The sequence below is a fragment of the Mercenaria mercenaria genome, chromosome 6 (genome assembly GCF_021730395.1).
Source record: "Mercenaria mercenaria strain notata chromosome 6, MADL_Memer_1, whole genome shotgun sequence".
Lineage (NCBI taxonomy): Eukaryota > Metazoa > Mollusca > Bivalvia > Venerida > Veneridae > Mercenaria > Mercenaria mercenaria.
In genome coordinates, this window is record NC_069366.1 from 60,167,749 (window position 1) to 60,188,678 (window position 20,930).

Consider the following 20,930-nt stretch of genomic DNA (forward strand, 5'->3'; position numbering starts at 1 on the left):
GACCTACTGACCTAGTTTTTGATCGCAGTTGACCCAGTTTCAAACTTTACCTATATATCATCAAGATCAACATTCAGACTGACTTTCATACAGATCCCATGAAAAATATGGCCTCTAGAGAGGTCACAACGTTTTTTCATTATTTGACCTACTGACCTACATTTTGATGGCACGTGACCCACTTTTGAACTTGATCTAGATATCATCAAGATGAACATTCTGACCAATTTTTATGGAGATCCATTCAAAAGTATGGCCTCTGGAGAGGTCACAAGGTTTTTCTATTTTTAGACCTACTGACCTAGTTTTTGACCGCACATGACCCTGTTTCGAACTTGACCTAGACATCATCAAGATGAACATTCAGACCAACTTTCATACAGATCCCATGAAAAATATGGCCTTTAGAGAGGTCATAAGGTTTTTCTATTATTTGACCTACTGACCTAGTTTTTGAAGGCACGTGACCCACTTTCAAACTTGACCTAGATATCATCAAGATGAACATTCAGACCAACTTTTATACAGATCCCATGAAAAATATGGCCTCTAGAGAGGTCACAAGGTTTTTCTATTATTTGACCTACTGACCTAGTTTTTGATGGCACTTGACCCACTTTCAAATCTGACCTAGATATTATCAAGGTGAACATTCTGACCAATTTTCATGAAGATCTCATGAAATATATGGCCTCTAGAGAGGTCACAAGGTTTTTCTATTTTTAGACCTACTGACCTAGTTTTTGACCGCACGTGACCCACTTTCGAACTTGACCTAGATATCATCAAGATGAACATTCAGACCAACTTTCATACAGATCCCATGAAAAATATGGCCTCTAGAGAGGTCACAAGGTTTTTCTATTATTTGACCTACCGACCTAGTTTTTGAAGGCACGTGACCCAGTTTTGAACTTGACCTAGATATCATCAAGATAAACGTTCTGACCAATATTCATGAAGATCTTGTGATATATAAGGCCTCTAGAGAGATCACAACGTTTTTCTATTTTTAGACCTACTGACCTAGTTTCTGACAGCACGTGACCCAGTTTCGAACTGGATCTAGATATCATCAAGGTGAACATTCTGACCAAGTTTCATGAAGATCTTGTGAAATATATGGCCTCTAGAGAGGTCACAAGGTTTTTCTATTTTTAGACCTACTGACCTAGTTTTTGATGGCACGTGACCCAGTTTCGAACTTGACCTAGATATCATCAAGGTGAACATTCTGACCAAATTTCATAAAGATCCCACAAAAAATGTGACCTCTAGAGTGGTCACAAGCAAAAGTTTACGGACGCACGCACGGACGGACGGACGGACTGACGGACGGACGACGGACGACGGACAACGGACACCGCGCGATCACAAAAGCTCACCTTGTCACTTTGTGACAGGTGAGCTAAAAACTCGTATTTTACCCGCATAAATTACGGCACGCGCGTCGGCTTCACTCGCGGAAATTTACTTAGATGCGTTCCAAGTTCGATAGTTCTGCCCCCTGTCAATCAAAATCCCAGTGAATTTCAATATTGTTCGCCGGCACAAGCGGAAATATGGCAGTAGGCGGAGCGTCGTATGTTAATTAGCTACCGACAGATGTCAGTCACGCCACGCGCCAAATGACACGTGCTTATCTCGCGGTTTGTATTTAGTACAATATGCCTTGTCATTATCAAAGGTGTTGCCGAGGCTTTGTTTGGGCAAAACAAATTAAATAAGCAGAAATTATAGGTGGTATGATGAGAAAATAAAGTTAAAACAGTTATCTTTTCAAGAACTTTAACTGTTACTTTTGGTTTTCGTTACTCGTTTTCTAGACCGACATTTTCGAACATTTTTATCATTTCTTACAAGATTTTTCTAGTACAAACTAAAATAAAAAGCCAATAAAACGTCTGCATTTACGAAAAATATGATCACTGTTGCCAAAGCAGCTCTTATTTAGAAGAATTTGCTGATAATAAAAGCATGCAAACACTAAACCCCACCCACTTTTAGGCAATGTGCAAAATAAAACAACTAAAATATGAAATGTTTAAGAAAATCTGTTATGACCAATGTACTAGTTTTAGATAAAGTCTGTTGGAGTTGCATTAATAAGGCCTAAAAAATCTTTGTATCTGGTAACATGCTCAAAAAATTAGGGTAGGTAGGTCGGAACATTTTTTTTTTTTTTGAATTTTTTTTCATTTAAGGGAGACTTTTCGGAATTTTTTTTTTATGTCAAAAAAATGATTACAAATAAGGGGGTTATAAGGGGGAATGAACTAGGCGGCATACATTTAGACGAACTACAACAAATCGCAGAGGAGTGCGATGGTAGTGAAGATGAGGGGGAAGAGGACTTGGACAGAAATGACATTATTCTTTTACAGCAAAAGTCATACAAGCTATTGTTGTCATTGATGTAAAATGGAAATAAAGTGGAAATAAAATACATGTAGTACTGTAAACAGTTGTGTTTGTTAGATTTTAGTTTTTTCATGTTCTAACCACATTTTGTTATCAGGAACTCCTAATTTTCAGCAGGGATTCCTAAATTTCCCAGCAGGTATTCCTTCGGGATACCTGGCAAAAAAGTTAGTGTCGAACGCTGCTATTAAGTTTCAACATTCTGGGTCAAGTGGTTCTCAAGTTACTGACCGGAAATGGTTTTCAATGTTCAGGCCCCTGTGACCTTGACCTTTAACAGAGTGACCCCAAAATCAATAGGGATCATCTATTCTGGGTCAAGTGGTACTCAAGTTATTGATCGGAAATGGTTTTCAATGTTCAGGCCCCTGTGACCTTGACCTTTAACAGAGTGACCCCAAAATCAATAGGGATCATCTACTTTGCATGTACAATCATTTTATGAAGTTTCAACATTCTGGGTCAAGTGGTACTCAAGTTATTGATCGGAAATGGTTTTCAATATTCAGGCCCCTGTGACCTTGACCTTTAACCAAAAATAGTAAGGTCATCTACTCTACATGACCAATCATCCTACGAAGTTTCAACATTCTGGGACTCAAGTGGTTCTCTAGTTATTGATTGGAAATGGTTTTCAATGTTCAGGCCCCTGTGACCTTGACCTTTGATGGAGTGACCCCAAAAACAATAGGAGTCGTCTATTCCAGCAGCCCTACAACCCAATGAAGTTTGAAGGTTCTAGATCAAATTGTTCTCCAGTTATTGATCGGAAATGAAGTGTGACGTACGCCGTACGGACAGGGCAAAAACAGTATGTGTCTGTAGGACACAGAGTGTGCCCCCTACTGGTACATTTGTCACAAATAAGGGGAAACAATTCAAATGTTTGCAGTCTTAAAAACATTTTATGAAAAGGATTCATTATTCTAGGCCATATACTTTTTGAACTACGAGCAACACAAACAAAAAATCCACTATTTTGGCTATTTCATGGGCCATAACTTTGTAATAAATGCCAAGATTTTCAGGAAGAATGCCAAGTGTGCAAGGACACATCATGATAAAGACCCAAGCAAGGTTTCATCAATTTACATCAAATACTTTTTGAGCTAGGCACATAATTAAGTGAAAATGTGGCCCATAACTTTAAAAATACGGGGTGGAGCCAACCAAAAACTAGAAAATGCTTTTGTAAAAAAGCGCATGTCTCCCCAAATGCAAAGTCCTATAGGCAAGAAGTCAATAGGGGTCAGGAGCAAAGTCAAAGGGACACTGATGGTTGGCTGCAATAGGGATCATGTACTTGGCATGTCCAGTCATCCCGCTAAATTTCAACACTCTTGGCCTAGTGGTTCTCAAGTCACTGTTCAGGCTCCTGTGACCTTGACCTTTGATCAAGTGACCTCAAAATAAATAGGGGTCATCTACTCTGCATGTCCAATTATCCTATTAAGTTTCAACATTGTAGGTCAAGTGGTTCTCAAGTTATTTCCAAAAAATGATTTTACATGAACATGCCACTGTGACCTTGACCTTTAATAGACTGACCCCAAAATCAATAGGGGTCATCTACTTTGCATGTTCAATCATCCTATGAAGTTTCAACATTCTGGGTCAAGTGGTTCTCAAGTTATTGATCAGAACTGGTTATCAATGTTCAGGCCCCTGTGAACTTGACCTTTAACTGAGTGATCCCAAAACCAATAGGGGTCATTTACTCTGCATGAACAATCATCCTATGAAGTTTCAACATTCTGGGTCGAGAGGTTTTCAAGTTATTGATTGGAAATGGTTTTCCATGTTCAGGCCCCTGTGGCCTTGACCTTTAACATGACCCTAAAATCGTTAGGGGTCATCTACTCTGCATGATCAATCATCCTATGAAGTTTCATCATTCTGGGTCAAGTGGTTCTCAAGTTACTGACCGGAAATGGTTTTCAATGTTCAGGCCCCTGTGACCTTGACCTTTCACAGAGTGACCCCAAAATCGTTAGGGGTCATCTACTCTGCATGACCAATCATCCTATTAAGTTTCAACATTCTGGGTCAAGTGGTTCTCAAGTTACTGACCGGAAATGGTTTTCAACGTTCAGGCCCCTGTGACCTTGACCTTTGATGGAGTGACCCCAAAATCAATAGGGGTCATCTACTCTTCATGACCAATCATCCTATGAAGTTTCAACAATCGGGGTCAAGTGGTTCTCTAGTTATTGATCGGAAATGGTTTTCAATGTTCAGGCCCCTGTGACCTTGACCTTTGAAGGAGTGACCCCAAAATCAATAGGGGTCATCTACTCTTCATGACCAATCATCCTATGAAGTTTCAACATTCTGGGTCAAGTGGTTCTCTAGTTATTGATCGGAAATGGTTTTCAATGTTCAGGCCCCTGTGACCTTGACCTTTGACAGAGTGACCCCAAAATCAATAGGGGTCATCTACTCTTCATGACCAATCATCCTATGAAGTTTCAACATTCTGGGTCAAGTGGTTCTCTAATTATTGATTGGAAATGGTTTTCAATGTTCAGGCCCCTGTGACCTTGACCTTTGACGTAGTGACCCCCAAAACAATAGGGGTCGTCTACTCCAGCAGCCCTACAACCCTATGAAGTTTGAAGGTTCTAGGTCAAATGGTTCTCCAGTTATTGCTCGGAAATGAAGTGTGACGTACGGACGGACGGACGGAAGGACGGACGGACGGACAGGGCAAAAACAATATGTCTCCTGGGGGAGACATAATTAAGAGGTGTGCAAGTTTATATCATGATAAAGACTTATGCAAGTTTTCAATCATTTATATTAAATACTTTTTGAACTAGGTGCATCACAAGGTGAAAATATGCATTTTTGACTATTTCAGGGGCCATAACTCTGAAAACAGGGGACGGACCAAAATGAAAAATAGGAGGTGCGCAAGTTCATATTATGATTAAGACTCATGCAAGGTTTCATGAATCTATATCAAACGCTTTTTGAGCTAGGCGTGTCACAAGGTGAAAATGTGCATTTTTGACTATTTCAGGGGCCATAACTCTGAAAATAGGGGGCGGAGCCAGACGAAAATTAGGAGATGTTAAGTTCATATCATGATAAAGACTCGTGCAAGGTTTCATCAGATCTATATCAAATACTTTTTAAGCTAGGCGCGTCACAACGTGAAAATGTGCAATTTTGACTATTTCAGGGGCCATAACTCTGAAAATAGGGGGCGGAGCCAGACGAAAAATAGGAGGTACACCAGTTCATATCATTATAAAGATTCATGCAAGGTTTCATGAACCTATATCAAATACTTTTTGAGCTAGGCGCGTCAAAAGGTGAAAGTATTTCAGGGGCCATAACTCAGAAAATACGGGACGGAGCCACACGAAAAACAGAATGTGCGCAAGTTCATATCATGATAAAGACGCACATAAGGTTTCATCAATTTATATCAAATACTTTCTGAGCTAGGCGCGTCACGAACTTCTGACGGACGGACACACGGACAAGACCAAATCTATATGCCCCCACCACTAATGCGGTTGGGGGGAGGCACAAAAAAATACAACATAATCTGTTCTTTAACAACATGAAAGGAACTGATCAAGTTGTCTCTTAATGCAAGTGGTCCCTTTATAGACATTGTCACTTTAGCAAGTTGGACTGTAGTTTACTTGGCTGACCTACAATTTTTTGACTTTTAAAAACTTTATAAATTTAAAGTTTGCTGAGATGTTGTACAACAGATCAAATGTAACTTGCCTCGTATAACTGTGCTTTTTTCACATGGTATTAAATGTCATAAATTCTAATCGTAATTGTGTCATTATTACACTATTTGCTCCAAACAATATTGAACATTGCAAAAAACCAACAAGTAAATATATTTGTTTTGTCTTTGCTCGATTTTAAGTAACACTGACATGTTTCAGTTAACATAGTGACATTACAAGTGAAAGGATGGAGGACAATCTTTCAAGTGTCCCTCCAGCATGATAATTCGGCATGACAGGGCAACTTGGTAGAACAGTTGATCTTACTAAGTTTATATCAAAACTTTAGAACACTTTTATTTAACACACTAGTCACTTTTGAAAGAGGATTTATTTTTTTACAAGAACTTTGAACAGATGGTTGTTAAAACAGGTTAAGGCTAGCCAATCTCACTCACACCTTGGATAAAACATTGCCCCATCAAGTAAATAGTACAGACAGAATATCTAGTTTTATGGAATATAACATGCCTCTTAAATTCATAATTATCTGAAAAGTTTGGTATTCAATAAGTAATCCTGTCGCCATTACCTTCTTCATAGGGGGAACAATGTAGAAACATCAAGGGCCATTACTGCAATTTTAGTGAGGCAATCCCCAAATTTTTGAAGTTATCCAAGACCTTCTGAAAATAATCTGCAATTCTCAATGATTCTAGGACAATAAATATTACCCATTATAAAACCGCCAGATCTTGAGGTCATTTATATTACATGTTAAGTTTTACAGATTTTATTATGAAAAACATCCAAGAATGAAGTCTAAAATGTATTAAAAACAAGAGGGTCTTGATGGCCCTATATCGCTCACCTGAGTTTAATTGCTCGCTTGAACAAATTTCTTTGCTAAAGCTTCAAAAACAAAAACAATAGGGTCATAATGACATTGAATCACTCACATGAGTAATACGAGCCACATGTTTAAAATTTGAAATTTTAATTTTAATGGGTGGATGGATAGCTCAGTGGTTTGCACACTGGCCTTCCAATCCTGAAGCCTGCGGTTCGATCCCCGGCAGCTACTCGGGAATTTTCAGAAATGCTTTTCAGTGTTTCCCACCCAACTAGAGGTGTACTGGTCAGGAGTCCAGGCAATCCTTGCGTGTATCAGTGCTATACACTGGGCACGTTAAAGAACCAGGCTGTCTATTCGAAACGAGCTAGGCTAAGTTAGCCGGACAAGCCTGTATCTGATTTCTGATCTCTCTGTCCTGGGGGCTTTGTCTCACTCTGTTCCTCTGGTCAGATCGCTCTGTGTCTGTACTAGTACAGGATGAATTATGCGCCCTGTGTGGCTGCATTTGAACTATGTAAAGCGCCTTTGAACGTGAAATTGATCATGAAAAGGGCGCTATATAAATCTGGTATAAAAATAATAAAATGGCACACTGATGCTAAAATATTAGAAAGTAGGTCAGTAGGTCAAATTCATGGTCACTATAAGTCAGTTTTAAGATCAGTGTGCAAAACTGTACATGTCATCCAAATTTCAAGGCTGTATCTTAAAAAAACAAGAAAGTAGGTCAGTAGGTCAAGGTCACAGTCAAGTGACACCTTATCGATTGGGGTCATCAGGTAATTATAATAAACCAGTCTAGGAAATATGATATCTGATAATATTGAAATATATATTCCTATATAACTCATATAACATGTGAGCCCCGGGGCAGAGCCTCTTTCCACCCAAGGAGCAAAATTTAAACAATCTTGTTAGAGATCCACTAGGCAATTCTACATACCAGATATCAAAGGTCTAGGCCTTGAACTTAAAGACAAGAATATTTGTATTTTTCCCCTATATAAGTCTATGTTAAATTTGGGCCCCCCCCCCCCCCCCCCCACCCCAGGGCAGCGCCTCTATTCATCCCAGGAGCATAATTTGAATAATTTTGGTAGAGGACAACAAGGCAATGCAACATACCAAATATCAAAAGCAGGGCTCCAGATAATTTTTTTGGCATATGAGTATTTACTCATCATAATTCTTGCGAATGAGTAAAATGGTAAAATCTGAAATTGACCAGGAGTATTTTTATTCCTGAAAATTTTTAAATGAGAAAAAAAAAACAGAAATGAGTTTTATATATTTATTGGGTGTAACACCCATGAATTTGTTTGCAGTTCAGTTTCAATTCAGCATTCAAGTTTTTGCTTCTTTTTCTCCATTGGTTTGCTTTAGCTTCACACTCACTGCCAAATCCAATAGATTATTCAATATACCTTTAACAATGTTTTGGGAATCATTTTTTGTTGGTTTAAAGAATGCATAGCACGTTTGTTCACTTCATACATTCTTTGAAAGAGACATGTTGTTGTTTACTCCACACCGGAAGTTGATATTTTAAATCGACACCGCTGTAAAATACACTACCTTACCATCAATATAATTTAATTCCCAACAATTTGATTTATGCACAAATTTAGTGTATAATATAGTTTAACCTAGGTTTATAGAGTACCATTCAATGCCTGTGTACGTTCAATATGGCAGAATGAATGCCGATCGTGCTCTGTTATGTAAAGCATCCAGACGATTCGGATTTTGTTTACACTAGTAAAAAGTCATTGCATGTGTTTCTGTAATTTCATGTACGTTTTTATATGCTAAAAATTTAGCAGACATGCATATATGGATTATTTCAAAGCGTAATTTATGCTAATACGCATCTTATCTGGAGCCCTGCAAAAGCCTAGGCCTTCCAGTTTCAGACGCGAAGATTTTTAAAGTTTTTTCCTATATAAGTCTATGTAAAACTTGAGACCGCCCTCCACCGCTGGGGCAGGGCCTCTTTTCACCCCAGGGTTATAATTTGAACAATTTTGATAAAGGACCACAAGGTAATGCTACATACTAAATATCAAAGGTCTAGGTCTTGTGGTTTTAGACAAGAAGATTTTAAAGTGTTTTCCTATAATTTATAAATCTATGTAAAACTTGTGACCCCCATGGCGGGGCCTTTTTTCACCCCAGGGGCACAATTTGAATAATCTTCACAGAGGACCATTAGATCAACTTACATTCCAAATATCAAGGCTCTATGCTTTGGGGTTTTGGACAAGAAGATTTTTAAGTTTTTCCTTTTGGTTGCCATGGCAACCAGAGTTCTGCATGGAATTCAATTCTTTGAATAATTTTGGAAGGGGGTCACCCAAGGATCATTCCTGTGAAGTTTGGTGTAATTCTGCTCAGTGGTTTTCATGAAGAAGATTTTTTTAGAAATTGCTGACGGACGTATGCCGCACGCCGCACGACTGATGACGGACGATGGACACTGAGCGGTCACAAAAGCTCACCATGAGCCTTTGGCTCAGGTGAGCTAAAAAAAATAGGCGAGAAGGTCATGGTGAAGATTCTTCAAGATATGTACTGAAATCTGTTTAAAAAATATACAGGTGGTCCAAACCTCTTTGCTGTAGCTTCAAAAACAAGAAAGTAGGTCAGCAGGTCAGGGTTAATAATATTTAAGGTATTGGACCTGTATTAGAGTACCTCCTTTTTGAAGAGTATTCAATTCCTACTATAAACCTACTTCAACTGCAATTTTCGGGGGGTGGGGGTAGGTTCAAGCCCCACTGGGACCAATTTTTTTGGTTGGAGTTAGTATTTTGTCTCTGTTTACTTACTCTAGAATAAAATGATAGTTTTATTTTGTGTTTTATAATTGTTTGACAATAGTTTGATGTTTCTTTTATCAAAATTAATGCTGTAATGAATTATCTGCAAATTAATGTTTTAGATAGTGGCCATCACATTGAAATTTGTCTCTTACTTGAGCTTGAGGAAATACCATAAATTATACAAAATTTACAAACATTTTGAAAGGGGACCACCCAAGGATTATTCCTGTGAAGTCTGGTGTAATTCTGATCAGTGGTTTTCAAGAAGAAGATCTTTTTAGGAATTATTGACGGACACATGACGCACGCCGGACACTAAGCGGTCACAAAAGCTCACCCTGACCCTTTGGCTCAGGTGAGACGAGATATGAAAACGCAACAGACATATGCCTAAATATATATTTTTACTACAAGAAAACACTTGAAATGTTCAGCACATACACATCTCGGTACTTTACACCAATTATATTAATTTTACCCTCAGTTGTACTGATAAAACTGAGAGTATCGAGATGTGTATGTGCTGAACATTTCAAGGTGATGCTTTTTGTAGTAAAAAATATAATTCAGACATATGTTGTTGTGTTTTCATATCTCGTCAGTGTAGATCGACATACAAGACTTGATCCCGAATTAATGTATGAGCATTCATGGAGCTAATTCAGCATTGTACCATTATAAAAACTATATCAAGATGATATAAAGACATTCTTCAATAAGGTAAGGTGAGGTATAAAATGTGGCCAGTAGTATGAAAACAAGATTGTTCAAAAGTGACCAACTGACTTTGTTTATGAACAGGGGTATTTAACTTGTTAATTTTAAAACGAATTATATAATGACTCTTTACACAGATTAAACCAAAATTTTGACCTGTTAACAGTAAAGCTGTTGAGGATAATGGACAAAACTCACTTTAAAAGTGCTCAGGTGAGCTAAAATTCTACTACTAGTCAAAACTTACTTGTTGAATTCATTCGCAAATGAATAAAAATGTTTGCCTGGGTTGGCCAAGACTTCTTTCAATCTTTTATATGCTGGTGCACTACGATGTCTCACCTGAAATGTAAGTAAAATCTAAAATTTCATTCTATATAAACAATTGGCTTCTAAGTAAAGAACCATCTTGAATATTTTTTTTGTTGGGTTTAATGATGCACCTACACAATTGTAGGTCATATGGCGACTTTCCAGCTTTGATGGTGGAGGAAGACCCCAGGTGCCCCTCCGTGCATTATTTCGTCATGAGCGGGTTCCTGGGTAGAACCTTTGACCTTTTGTAAGCCAGCTGGATGGCTTCCTCACATGAAGAATTCAACGTCCCGAATGAGGCTTGAACCCACATCGATAAGGGGCAAGTGACTTGAAGTCAACGACCTTAACCACTCGACCAAGGAGGTCCCTCCATCTTGAATATCTAGTAGCAAATTCTTGCATAAGGTCAGAGACCACCAATTCAAAAAAGTACAGGGAACTTACTGGGAATGAGGTAAGTGTATACCTGGGAATAAGGTAACGTCTGTGCATTCTGATTGGTCAGTCATGTAAACAAACCCAGGAAGTGATTATTTTTTCAAAATTGATATATTTTCACTGCATTTACAGTATTTTATTATACATTTTGACAAAATCTGCTACATTTTATGTGTATTGAAAAAAAGTTTTATCAAACGAATTTCTCCCGCCATGTCAATGATGTAAACAGGGGGTCATCTCATTCACACGAAAATTACTTAAATAAAGTATCACTATTCATATGTTTTTCGTCCGATATTTTGGTAGAACTAAGGTAGTTCTTGAAAAACTTGTAATTAGATATACATGTTTCGATGTATGGAAGGCCGTACACGCCATAATGTTACAATGTAAGTCTATGGGAAAACAATTGGTGGTCTCTAACCTATAATAGAGCTAAAACGTGACTTTCGTCGGAAGGCATCACAGGTAATGTAAATGGCCACGAATCTGTTGTAAATGATGTAGAAAGCTGTTTTCGTGCCAAAATAAGCGTGCAATTTGAATTTTTGTTAAATTTTGGCCTCTTTTTTTAACAGGTGTGCCCATTTTTATCTGAGCTTTTGGGCCAAAAGGGATCATTTTTATCTCTGTAATGTTAGAGAATGATCAAAATTATTAGACCTTATTTCTATTTTCTACGGAATGAATCGTATTTCAGCTTCCAAGTCAAATCAAATGCAGATAACTGAATTTTTCACGAAAAATTGCAATCTGACGACGACAGGGACCGAGTCTGGGCATATAAATCGACAGGGGGTGGCCTCAGTAAACTGTCCATATCTTTCTTAAAACTGAACATTTCTTGATGAAACTTTGTAATACATTTGGTATTGTATCATGTTTCACAATATCACTGTAAAATTGGAAAATGTGATACGAAACATTCATCTATAGGTCAGAGACCACCAATTCAAAAAAGTACAGGGAACTTACTGGGAATGAGGTAAGTGTATACCTGGGAATAAGGTAACGTCTGTGCGTTCTGATTGGTCAGTCATGTAAACAAACCCAGGAAGTGATTATTTTTTCAAAATTGATATATTTTCACTGCATTTACAGTATTTTATTATACATTTTGACAAAATCTGCTACATTTTATGTGTATTGAAAAAAAGTTTTATCAAACGAATTTCTCCCGCCATGTCAATGATGTAAACAGGGCGTCATCTCATTCACACGAAAATTACTTAAATAAAGTATCACTATTCATACGTTTTTCGTCCGATATTTTGGTAGAACTAAGGTAGTTCTTGAAAAACTTGTAATTAGATATACATGTTTCGATGTATGGAAGGCCGTACACGCCATAATGTTACAATGTAAGTCTATGGGAAAACAATTGGTGGTCTCTAACCATAACAGTTTATGGCCCATACAGATTTACTTTCAGGACAAATGGAGACCATTATCAAATGGGTTTTTTTTCTTTACACAGCCGGTGACTTTTACAGGATTTTTTGTTGTTGTTTTTTTTTTAAAACAAAAGATCACAGAGTGATCTTGGCACCCACCTATGTGTTCCAAATTTCAAGACTTATTGACCAGCTCAAGGTCAAATTTCATTTCCGTACACAACACTGTGCATGTGGTCCAAATTTGAAAGCTGTAGCTTGAGAAATGTGAAAGTAGGTCACTAGATCAATTTCAAGGACAAAGTTCTTTGTATGCATGTGCATCAAGTTTGAAGGCTGTAGTTTGAGAAATTTGAAAGTAGGTCACTAGGTCAATCTTAAAGTCAAAGTTTATTTCGGTACACAAAACTATGCAAGTGGTCCAAATTTGAAGGCTGTAGCTTGAGAAATGTGAAAGTAGGTCACTAAGTCAAAATCAAGGTCAAATTACACTTCAGAACACAAATCTATGCATGTGGTCCAAATCTGAAGCCTGTACCTTCAAAAATGTGAAAGTAGGTCACTAGGTCAATGTCAAGGTCAAAGTTTGTTTCGGTACACAATACTATGCATGTGGTCTAAATTTGAAGCCTGTAGCTACAGAAATGTGAAAGTAGGTCACTAGGTCAATCTTAAGATCAAAGTTCATTTCGGTACACAAAACTATGCAAGTGGTCCAAATTTGAAGGCTGTAGCTCGAGAAATTTGAAAGTAGGTCACTAGGTCAAAATCAAGGTCAAATTTTATTTCAGAACACAGAACTATGCATGTGGTCCAAATTTGAAGCCTGTACCTTCAAAAATGTGAAAGTAGGTCACTAGGTCAATGTAAAGGTCAAAGTTTGTTTCGGTACACAAAACTATGCATGTGTCCAAATTTGAAGGCTGTAGCTTGAGAAATGTGAAAGTAGGTCACTAGGTCAAAATCAAGGTCAAATTTCATTTCGGAACACGAAACTATGCATGTGGTCCAAATTTGAAGCCTGTATCTTCAAAAATGTGAAAGTAGGTCACTAGGTCAATGTCAAGGTCAAAGTTTTTTTCAGTGCACAAAACTATGCATGTGGTCCAAATTTAAAGGCTGTAGCTACAGAAATGTAATAGTAGGTCACTAGGTCAAAATCAAGGTCAACTCATGTCAAGGTTCATCTTGCCACTCAAAACCATACATGTGGTCCAAATTTAAATGTTGTAGGTTATTGACAAGCCCTAGGCTTTGTGGTTTGGACAAGAAGATTTTCAAAGTTTTTCCCTATATAAGTCTATGTAAATTACAGAAATAAACAAAGGGCCATAACTCACTCTTTGACCCTAGGGGGATAAGTTGAACAATCTTAGTAGAAGACCACTAGATGATGTCACATACAAAATATCAAAGCCCTAGGCCCTGTGGTTTTGAACAGGAGGTTTTTAAAAGTTTTCCCCTATATATATAAGTCTATATAAACCATGTGACCCCCGGGGTGGGGCCATATTAGACCCCAGGAAAATAATTTGAATCATGTTGGTAGAGGACCACTAGATGATGCTTCATACCAAATATCAAAGCCCTAGGCTCTGTGGTTTTGGACAAGAAGATTTTCAAAGTTTTTCCCTATATAAATCTATGTAAATTACAGAAATAAACAAAGGGCCATAACTCACTAAAAAATTGTTGAACCAGTCTGATTTTCAGGGGGACACAACTAGGGTACCAATACATCATTCTGACAAAGTTTGGTCAAAATCCCCCGGAGAGTTTCTGAGGAGATGCGATAACGAGAAATGTTAACAGAAGGACGGACGGACGACAGACCACGGACGCAGAGTGATTTGAATAGCCCACCATCTGATGATGGTGGACTAAAAAGTATTTCAAATAATGCAGTTTTTCCCTGAAATAGACTTTAAATAAAAATTTTATACCCCTTAGCCCAAAATGCCAAACTAATTTTTCTCCAAATGACAGATGCAGACCCCTAAATCTCCTTGTAAAACAAACCCAGTGCTCAACAAGGCCTCAAGATTTTTTTCTCCTAAGAACAGTAAAAGCACCTTTTTTATAGTAATCTGCATGATCAGATCATTACACACCTGAAAATATATAAACCATTATCTTTAAACATACTTTCAGAGACTTCATCATTGAATTTCTATTTTTCACTTTCATATGATTTAAATTTTCACTCAGCTTACAACAGTAATGTTTATATTGTATATTACCTCTTCAACAACTGTCTGAAGAATGATGACATTCTGTAATGCTGTATCCTCAAGCACATCAATCTAAAATAAACACATTTTTAGTAATTGAAATCATTATCAATTTTTAGAAAGATTCAGTCGTTGGTTAAATCTATCACTAGCACATATCAACATTAACTTGCATGCAATACCACTAGTACTTAAAATTTTAATGATGGAAACTTTAAATTTTTAAGAAAATATTTCTTAAAGCAGAAGCTGAAAATTGGGCAATATAAACTTCCTCCAAGGATAGAATTAGATTCGTATAAAACTATTTAACTTTGTCTTTTAGCCCAAAATGGCCATTTCAATGGAATATGAAATTGTGGTTTTCATTTTATCAAGATAAAGTCTTATTCTTAGAATGGGAATAATTCTTGTTAACTTGGGATTTAAATTTTGTGGATTCACACAACAATGAAATATACATGTTACATGTATATATGATTTCACAGCATGACTTTATACTGGACTTTTTCAATATAATGTATGACAATTTTTTTTTACTTTTTATTACAGTGAGATACAGAAGACATGTCAGGATGAGATGTTACTCACATACTCAAACGAAATAAATATTTCATTTTAAGTAATTAATTACTGTACATAGCCTGTAAGAGCAATCATACTATCTGATTAGATCAGATACAGATATTAAATGTCATGACTACTAGGTACAATGGTGATGACATGACAGTATTATAACACTATGGTGCTCAAGCTAAGGCACAATGACAAAAACTTGGCATCAAGAAGGAAATAGATGACAAGGACAGAGATTAGTTGTAGTCTTCAATATTGTACCATTGTGCTGTACCTGCTTGACAATGATGTCAAGAGACCCCTAATGGCCCTATTGAGACATTGTGTCACAGCATTACACATGCTCCTGCTGTAAAGACTATGAATCAATTATGTCTACCGTTACTTATTTTAATTTTCCCATATATCAGACAATAAGGTGATAATTCTGACAGTCTAAAGATTATTGTGCCATGTAACAACAAGTCCATGCAATGTCATGGCAGTACAACAGCATGATGGTGATTTAGAAAAGATATGATAAAATACTGTTATAGCATAGCTATATATCACCATAAATAGACTGTCATGTTATCATTATCACTAAGCTTATACCTTAAATTTATTTCACCCATGCAAAATGCACAGGTACCCTGGGGCTGAACATATAGCCATCATGCCGACTACCCACCGTGATTTGAGGTTATTTCTCATATGTTTATGGTTACCAAATAACCCATAGCTTTTGATATAAATGCTTCTTTAAAATATTCAGATTTTGCAGATGATATCAAAAATAGTATGGTGGCTCTAGCTCACATCAATTTTTCAACCAACAGAAGTGGATCGAGCTTAGTCCAAATAATTGTACTCGAGAGTTGAATATCGTTAATATTTTTTGACTTGTCGATATCCGCCTCAGAGTACAAACCAGAAAAGGAAAAGAATGTGATAGCACTGTCCCCTTCTTTGCATAAATAACACCCAACGGAATCCGTTGGATGGGAATTGTGTTATAATAAAGCGACAGATCAAACAAAGTGGTTCAGATCGCCTGTTTCTACTATAACACTGCCTGGTAAAAAGTACTTAAACCTATTTTAGCACATATATAAATAAAAGTCAAACATCAGCTGTTTTTATCATTTTATTCAGTGACAAATATGAAGAAAGGCTTCAATCTGTATAATCACTAGTATAAGTAAAACAACAACAACAAGTATAAGTAAAACAAAGTTTTATTCAAAATACTAATTTTAGTATATCTGTATGACCCCCAAAATTTGGAAATGACCCCCAGATGTGAAACACTGGGGGTCACAATGACCCTCATTTTCAAAAGTCAAGGGAAAACACCGTTTGTTTACCGTAACTAAAACTGCACCTCCAATCACTTCCCTGACACATTACACAGATACTTCTAGCGTAATTTAATGAAATATCATGAACAATACAAAACTGAATAAATATATAGAATCAATTATACATGCTTAGACGAAAAATACGTTTTACCTATGGCACTAGTGAATAATCTGCGGCCATTATTAAACGCATGGGTACCGCCGAATACACGTGGACTAGCCTTTCAAACTGCTTTGATATGAACTAATAATTTATTGAAAGAACTTTTAATTAAATTAAAACCAATAAATGCTGATTACAGCCATTGAGTATAAACATATGCATACTACACAGACAATACGTTAGTAACCGGCCGCATTTTTTTTCAAAGCCGACCGTGAGACTATTTTTTCGTCTAAAATCATTCTTTATAATAAAGAAGATTTGACCGTTTGTGTTGTGCTGTGAAAGTGCATGGATGTAAATTTCACTTTGAGAGTGCGGACAGATCTTCAATATTTTCAGTAAGACAGTATGTTCAATTGGTGTGTAAAATAGGTTTCTTTGTCCGTTGTTGGTATTTCGTTATCGCTTCTCAGTCACTGCCGCCATGAACTTGTAAAACCTTCCGCAAGATATTTTGCGGAACACTCTAAAGGGAAATTTATAATTTCGATAAAACGTCGGACTATATGAAATGTCAAAATCGTAAAATGTTGAAGTCCGACGTTTATTTACTGGTATCGGACCAGTACCCGAACAGTAACAGTATCCGAATTCTCGTAATTTCTCCTTTCATGTTACCCTTCATAAAGGGAATACTATATGTTTTGGAAGGCTGTTTCACAAGCAAACATCAAGCGAAATTTCGTTCATCAATGACAAGTGTTTACAGTAAAATTCTACCTTCTTTATTAAGCAATCAACTTTCTGTTTTGTTTACATCTGAGGGATTCCACATGTCACACATGCACGGAAGACAAACCCATGTTTGTCCTATTCCAGGGAGGTAAATCCTGAGCTTATGATTTGCACTCCGTTGTAGAATTACTCTCCCTTTATAATTTAGATAAAATATTAAGGAAATTATAGTGCTATTGCATCACATGGGTATTTAGTAACAAGGTAGAGCGCTCGCTTCAGGTATAAGAGGACGTGGGTTCAAATCCCAGCCTCGGCTTAAACTTTTATCTTTTTTTTATTACTTTTTTAAAATCTATATAACACAGCTTAAGGACTTAAAATCAATATAAAACTCCCATATACCGGGGGTACAATGTATATAGTAATCAAATAAACTACTGTTTACAAAGCTAGACAAATACACGATGTGAAAGGTGCTTGTCTGAAGTGTTGCATAATATGATTGTACAGGTGCTGTACGGTACCGTACGTAACGAAACGGAAGATAGCCACACCCTGTACGATTTATGGGAAAAAGTAGTAAAGGTTAATTACATAATTTAAAATCAAAATTATAAAAGATTTTCAGTCAAAACAATTCTAAAGCTGCTTAAAAACCATTTATCGGAAACTGGTACTGTAGATAAACCAATTAACGTTAATTAGACTGCCCTTTCGGAGCCCCTGTTTTTGGACGCATGCGCAGATAAGGCCGGTATTGTTTACATCCTTGCAAAGAGTAAAGACTAGGGTTTAACGATTAGTAGATTACTTTTGTAAACAATTTGTATTTAAAAATAAATATAATGAAAACCCTCATTTTTTATCGGAAACTGGTCTGAAACCAGTATAGAACTAGACTAGATCGAGACTGGCTCGGCAGTAAACATGGTAAAACGGCCTGCGCTTGGAACAATAAAATTCTTACCTGATGGAGGACGACATTCGTGTCAGGAATAATGTAGTGTTCTTCACTAAACTGCTGACTTGGGTTCCCTGGGTTATCTTCCAAAACTGGACCCTTTTCGTCATGTACACAAATGTCACAACATGCTGACCCACAGGCAATGTCATCTCGTAAATAATGTTCCCTAACAATCTTCAAAATGCTTCCCTTCTTTGTCTTCTTCAGAAACACTTTATTCGTGAGCATTTTTTGTTAATTAACTGGCTAAATATTTTTGTTTTTGTCCACACGTGAAATTTTGATCTGGGTAGTGCAATGCTTGGAATTTAGGTCGTAAACAAGTTGTGGACGAACACCTTAGTAAATCGGTATCATCTTCGCACAAACGTACGAATATTATCTAAAATCGTCATAGTCTTGACTGAAACACATCAACATCATAGGGACGCGGTATTGAACGGGCAGACCGCATTTCAAAATGCATAACTGAAAGATATGCTGCAGATTCCATGTTTTTTTAAGATTATGTTGCTTACAGAACGAAACTTTGTCCAGTACTCCCGCTCCCCTTGGATATAGTGCCTACTTTTTAATTTGATCTTTTGGCAGTTTCTGTGAAATGCGGGCTCCATAATCACAGATACCCTTTCTAAATTCCAGTTTGTTTAGTTCTGCCCATTTTGGGCACATCCATGATTTTATATGGGTACTATATGCCACTTTTCATGGAAAAGCAATCTGTGCATCACTGAAGGTCTTTGTGCACCCCAATATGGAAACATCTGCCGATGTCTCTAAATTACTTTTTTTTGATGTAATGTCGTAGCGACACATGATAGGTTATATGGCGACTTTCCAGCTTTAATGGTGGAGGAAGACCCCAGGTGACCTCTGTGCATTATTTCATCACGAACGGGCACCCGGGTAGAACCACCGACCTTCTGTAAGCCAGCTGGATGGCTTCCTCACATGAAGAATTCAACGCCCCTAGTGAGGCTCGAACCCACATCGATAAGGGGCAAGTGATTTGAAGTCAACGACCTTAACCACTCGGCCACGGAGGCCCCTTACATTCTGGCAATTATAACATGTGTAAATGCGGAGTTCTGCTCAACCCAGGGCTTGCACTTCCACTACCGTCAACAAACAAGCACAATCAAACCGAACCTGCAACTTTTTTTGTTTATGTCGTGTTGGGTGACCTGTGGTTTTCCACTTTTTTATTTTATCCTATAGGTGACCAATTCTAAATGTGCATTTCCTCTGTAATAGATATGTCCTCAATGCTAATATTGTTTCAGAACGGCCTACGGCCTTCGTGATATATTGTATTGCATAAGAATGAAAAACTCGGGTAATATTCTATAAATCACACTTGGGAACTTATTATTTCAATTCTAACATGACATACTAGTTATCAAGTGTTAGAAACAAGAGCTGTCACAGGAGACAGCGCGCTCGACTATTTCGATGCTGGATAGTGAAACTGGGCACATCTGAGTAAACAAAAGCTGTCACTGGAGTGTTTAATGACTCCAATTGTGGATGAAGATATTGCACAATAGCCTGAGTCTATGTCAAAAATATCAACTTAAAGTAATAAGAGAGGCAAAGATAAAATGTATCAAAACACTATATAAGTATATGCTAAGCAAAAAGGGGCATAATTCATTAAATATTGGTGCCAGAGCTATACACCTTGTGTCATATGGTGTGGGTGATGATGTTGAACAACTATTTTAAGTTTGAATCAAATCCATTCAGTAATAACAGAGACAGAGTGAAAGTGCATCAAAACTTTAACCTAAAATTCTAAGTAAAAAGGGGTAATAATTCATGAAAAATTGGTCCCAGAGTTATGCACCTTGTGTCATATGATAAGGGTAATGATGTTGAACAATAATTGTTTAAGTTTGAATTAGATCCATTCAGTAATAACAGATAGAGTGAAAGTGCATAAAACTTCAACCTGAAATTCTAAGTAAAAAGGGGAATAATTCATGAAAAATTGTGCCAGAGTTATGCATCTTGTGTCATATGATGTGGGTGATGATGTTGAACAACTATTTTAAGTTTGAATCAAATCCATTCAGTAATAACAGAGGTAGAGTGAAAGTGCACCAAAACTTTAACCTGAAATTATAAGTAAAAAAGGGGAATAATTCATGAAAAAATGGCGCCAGAGTTACGCACCTTGTGTCATATGATGTGGGTGATGATGCTGAACAACTATTTTAAGTTTGAATCAAATCCATTCAGTAATAACAGAGATAGAGTGAAAGTGCATCAAAACTTCAACCTGAAAATCTAAGTGAAAAGGGGGGATAAT

At 37.1% G+C, this 20,930-nt stretch overlaps 2 protein-coding genes across 2 annotated transcripts in view; both read right to left on the minus strand.

Moving 5' to 3' along the window:
• Window positions 1–18,935, minus strand: part of LOC128557548 (exosome complex exonuclease RRP44-like) — a 29,221-nt gene extending 10,286 nt beyond the window's left edge. The window contains exons 1-3 of the mRNA XM_053544915.1: window positions 18,623–18,935; window positions 14,905–14,967; window positions 10,759–10,853 (exon numbers count right to left, since the gene is read on the minus strand). Coding sequence (XP_053400890.1) covers window positions 10,759–10,853; window positions 14,905–14,967; window positions 18,623–18,847 — 383 coding nt within the window. The 5' untranslated portion in view covers window positions 18,848–18,935. The remainder of the gene's footprint in view (window positions 1–10,758; window positions 10,854–14,904; window positions 14,968–18,622) is intronic.
• LOC123548760 (uncharacterized) overlaps window positions 1–20,930 on the minus strand; it is a 169,156-nt gene that overhangs the window by 36,878 nt on the left and 111,348 nt on the right. The gene's annotated exons all lie outside the window — the stretch shown is intronic.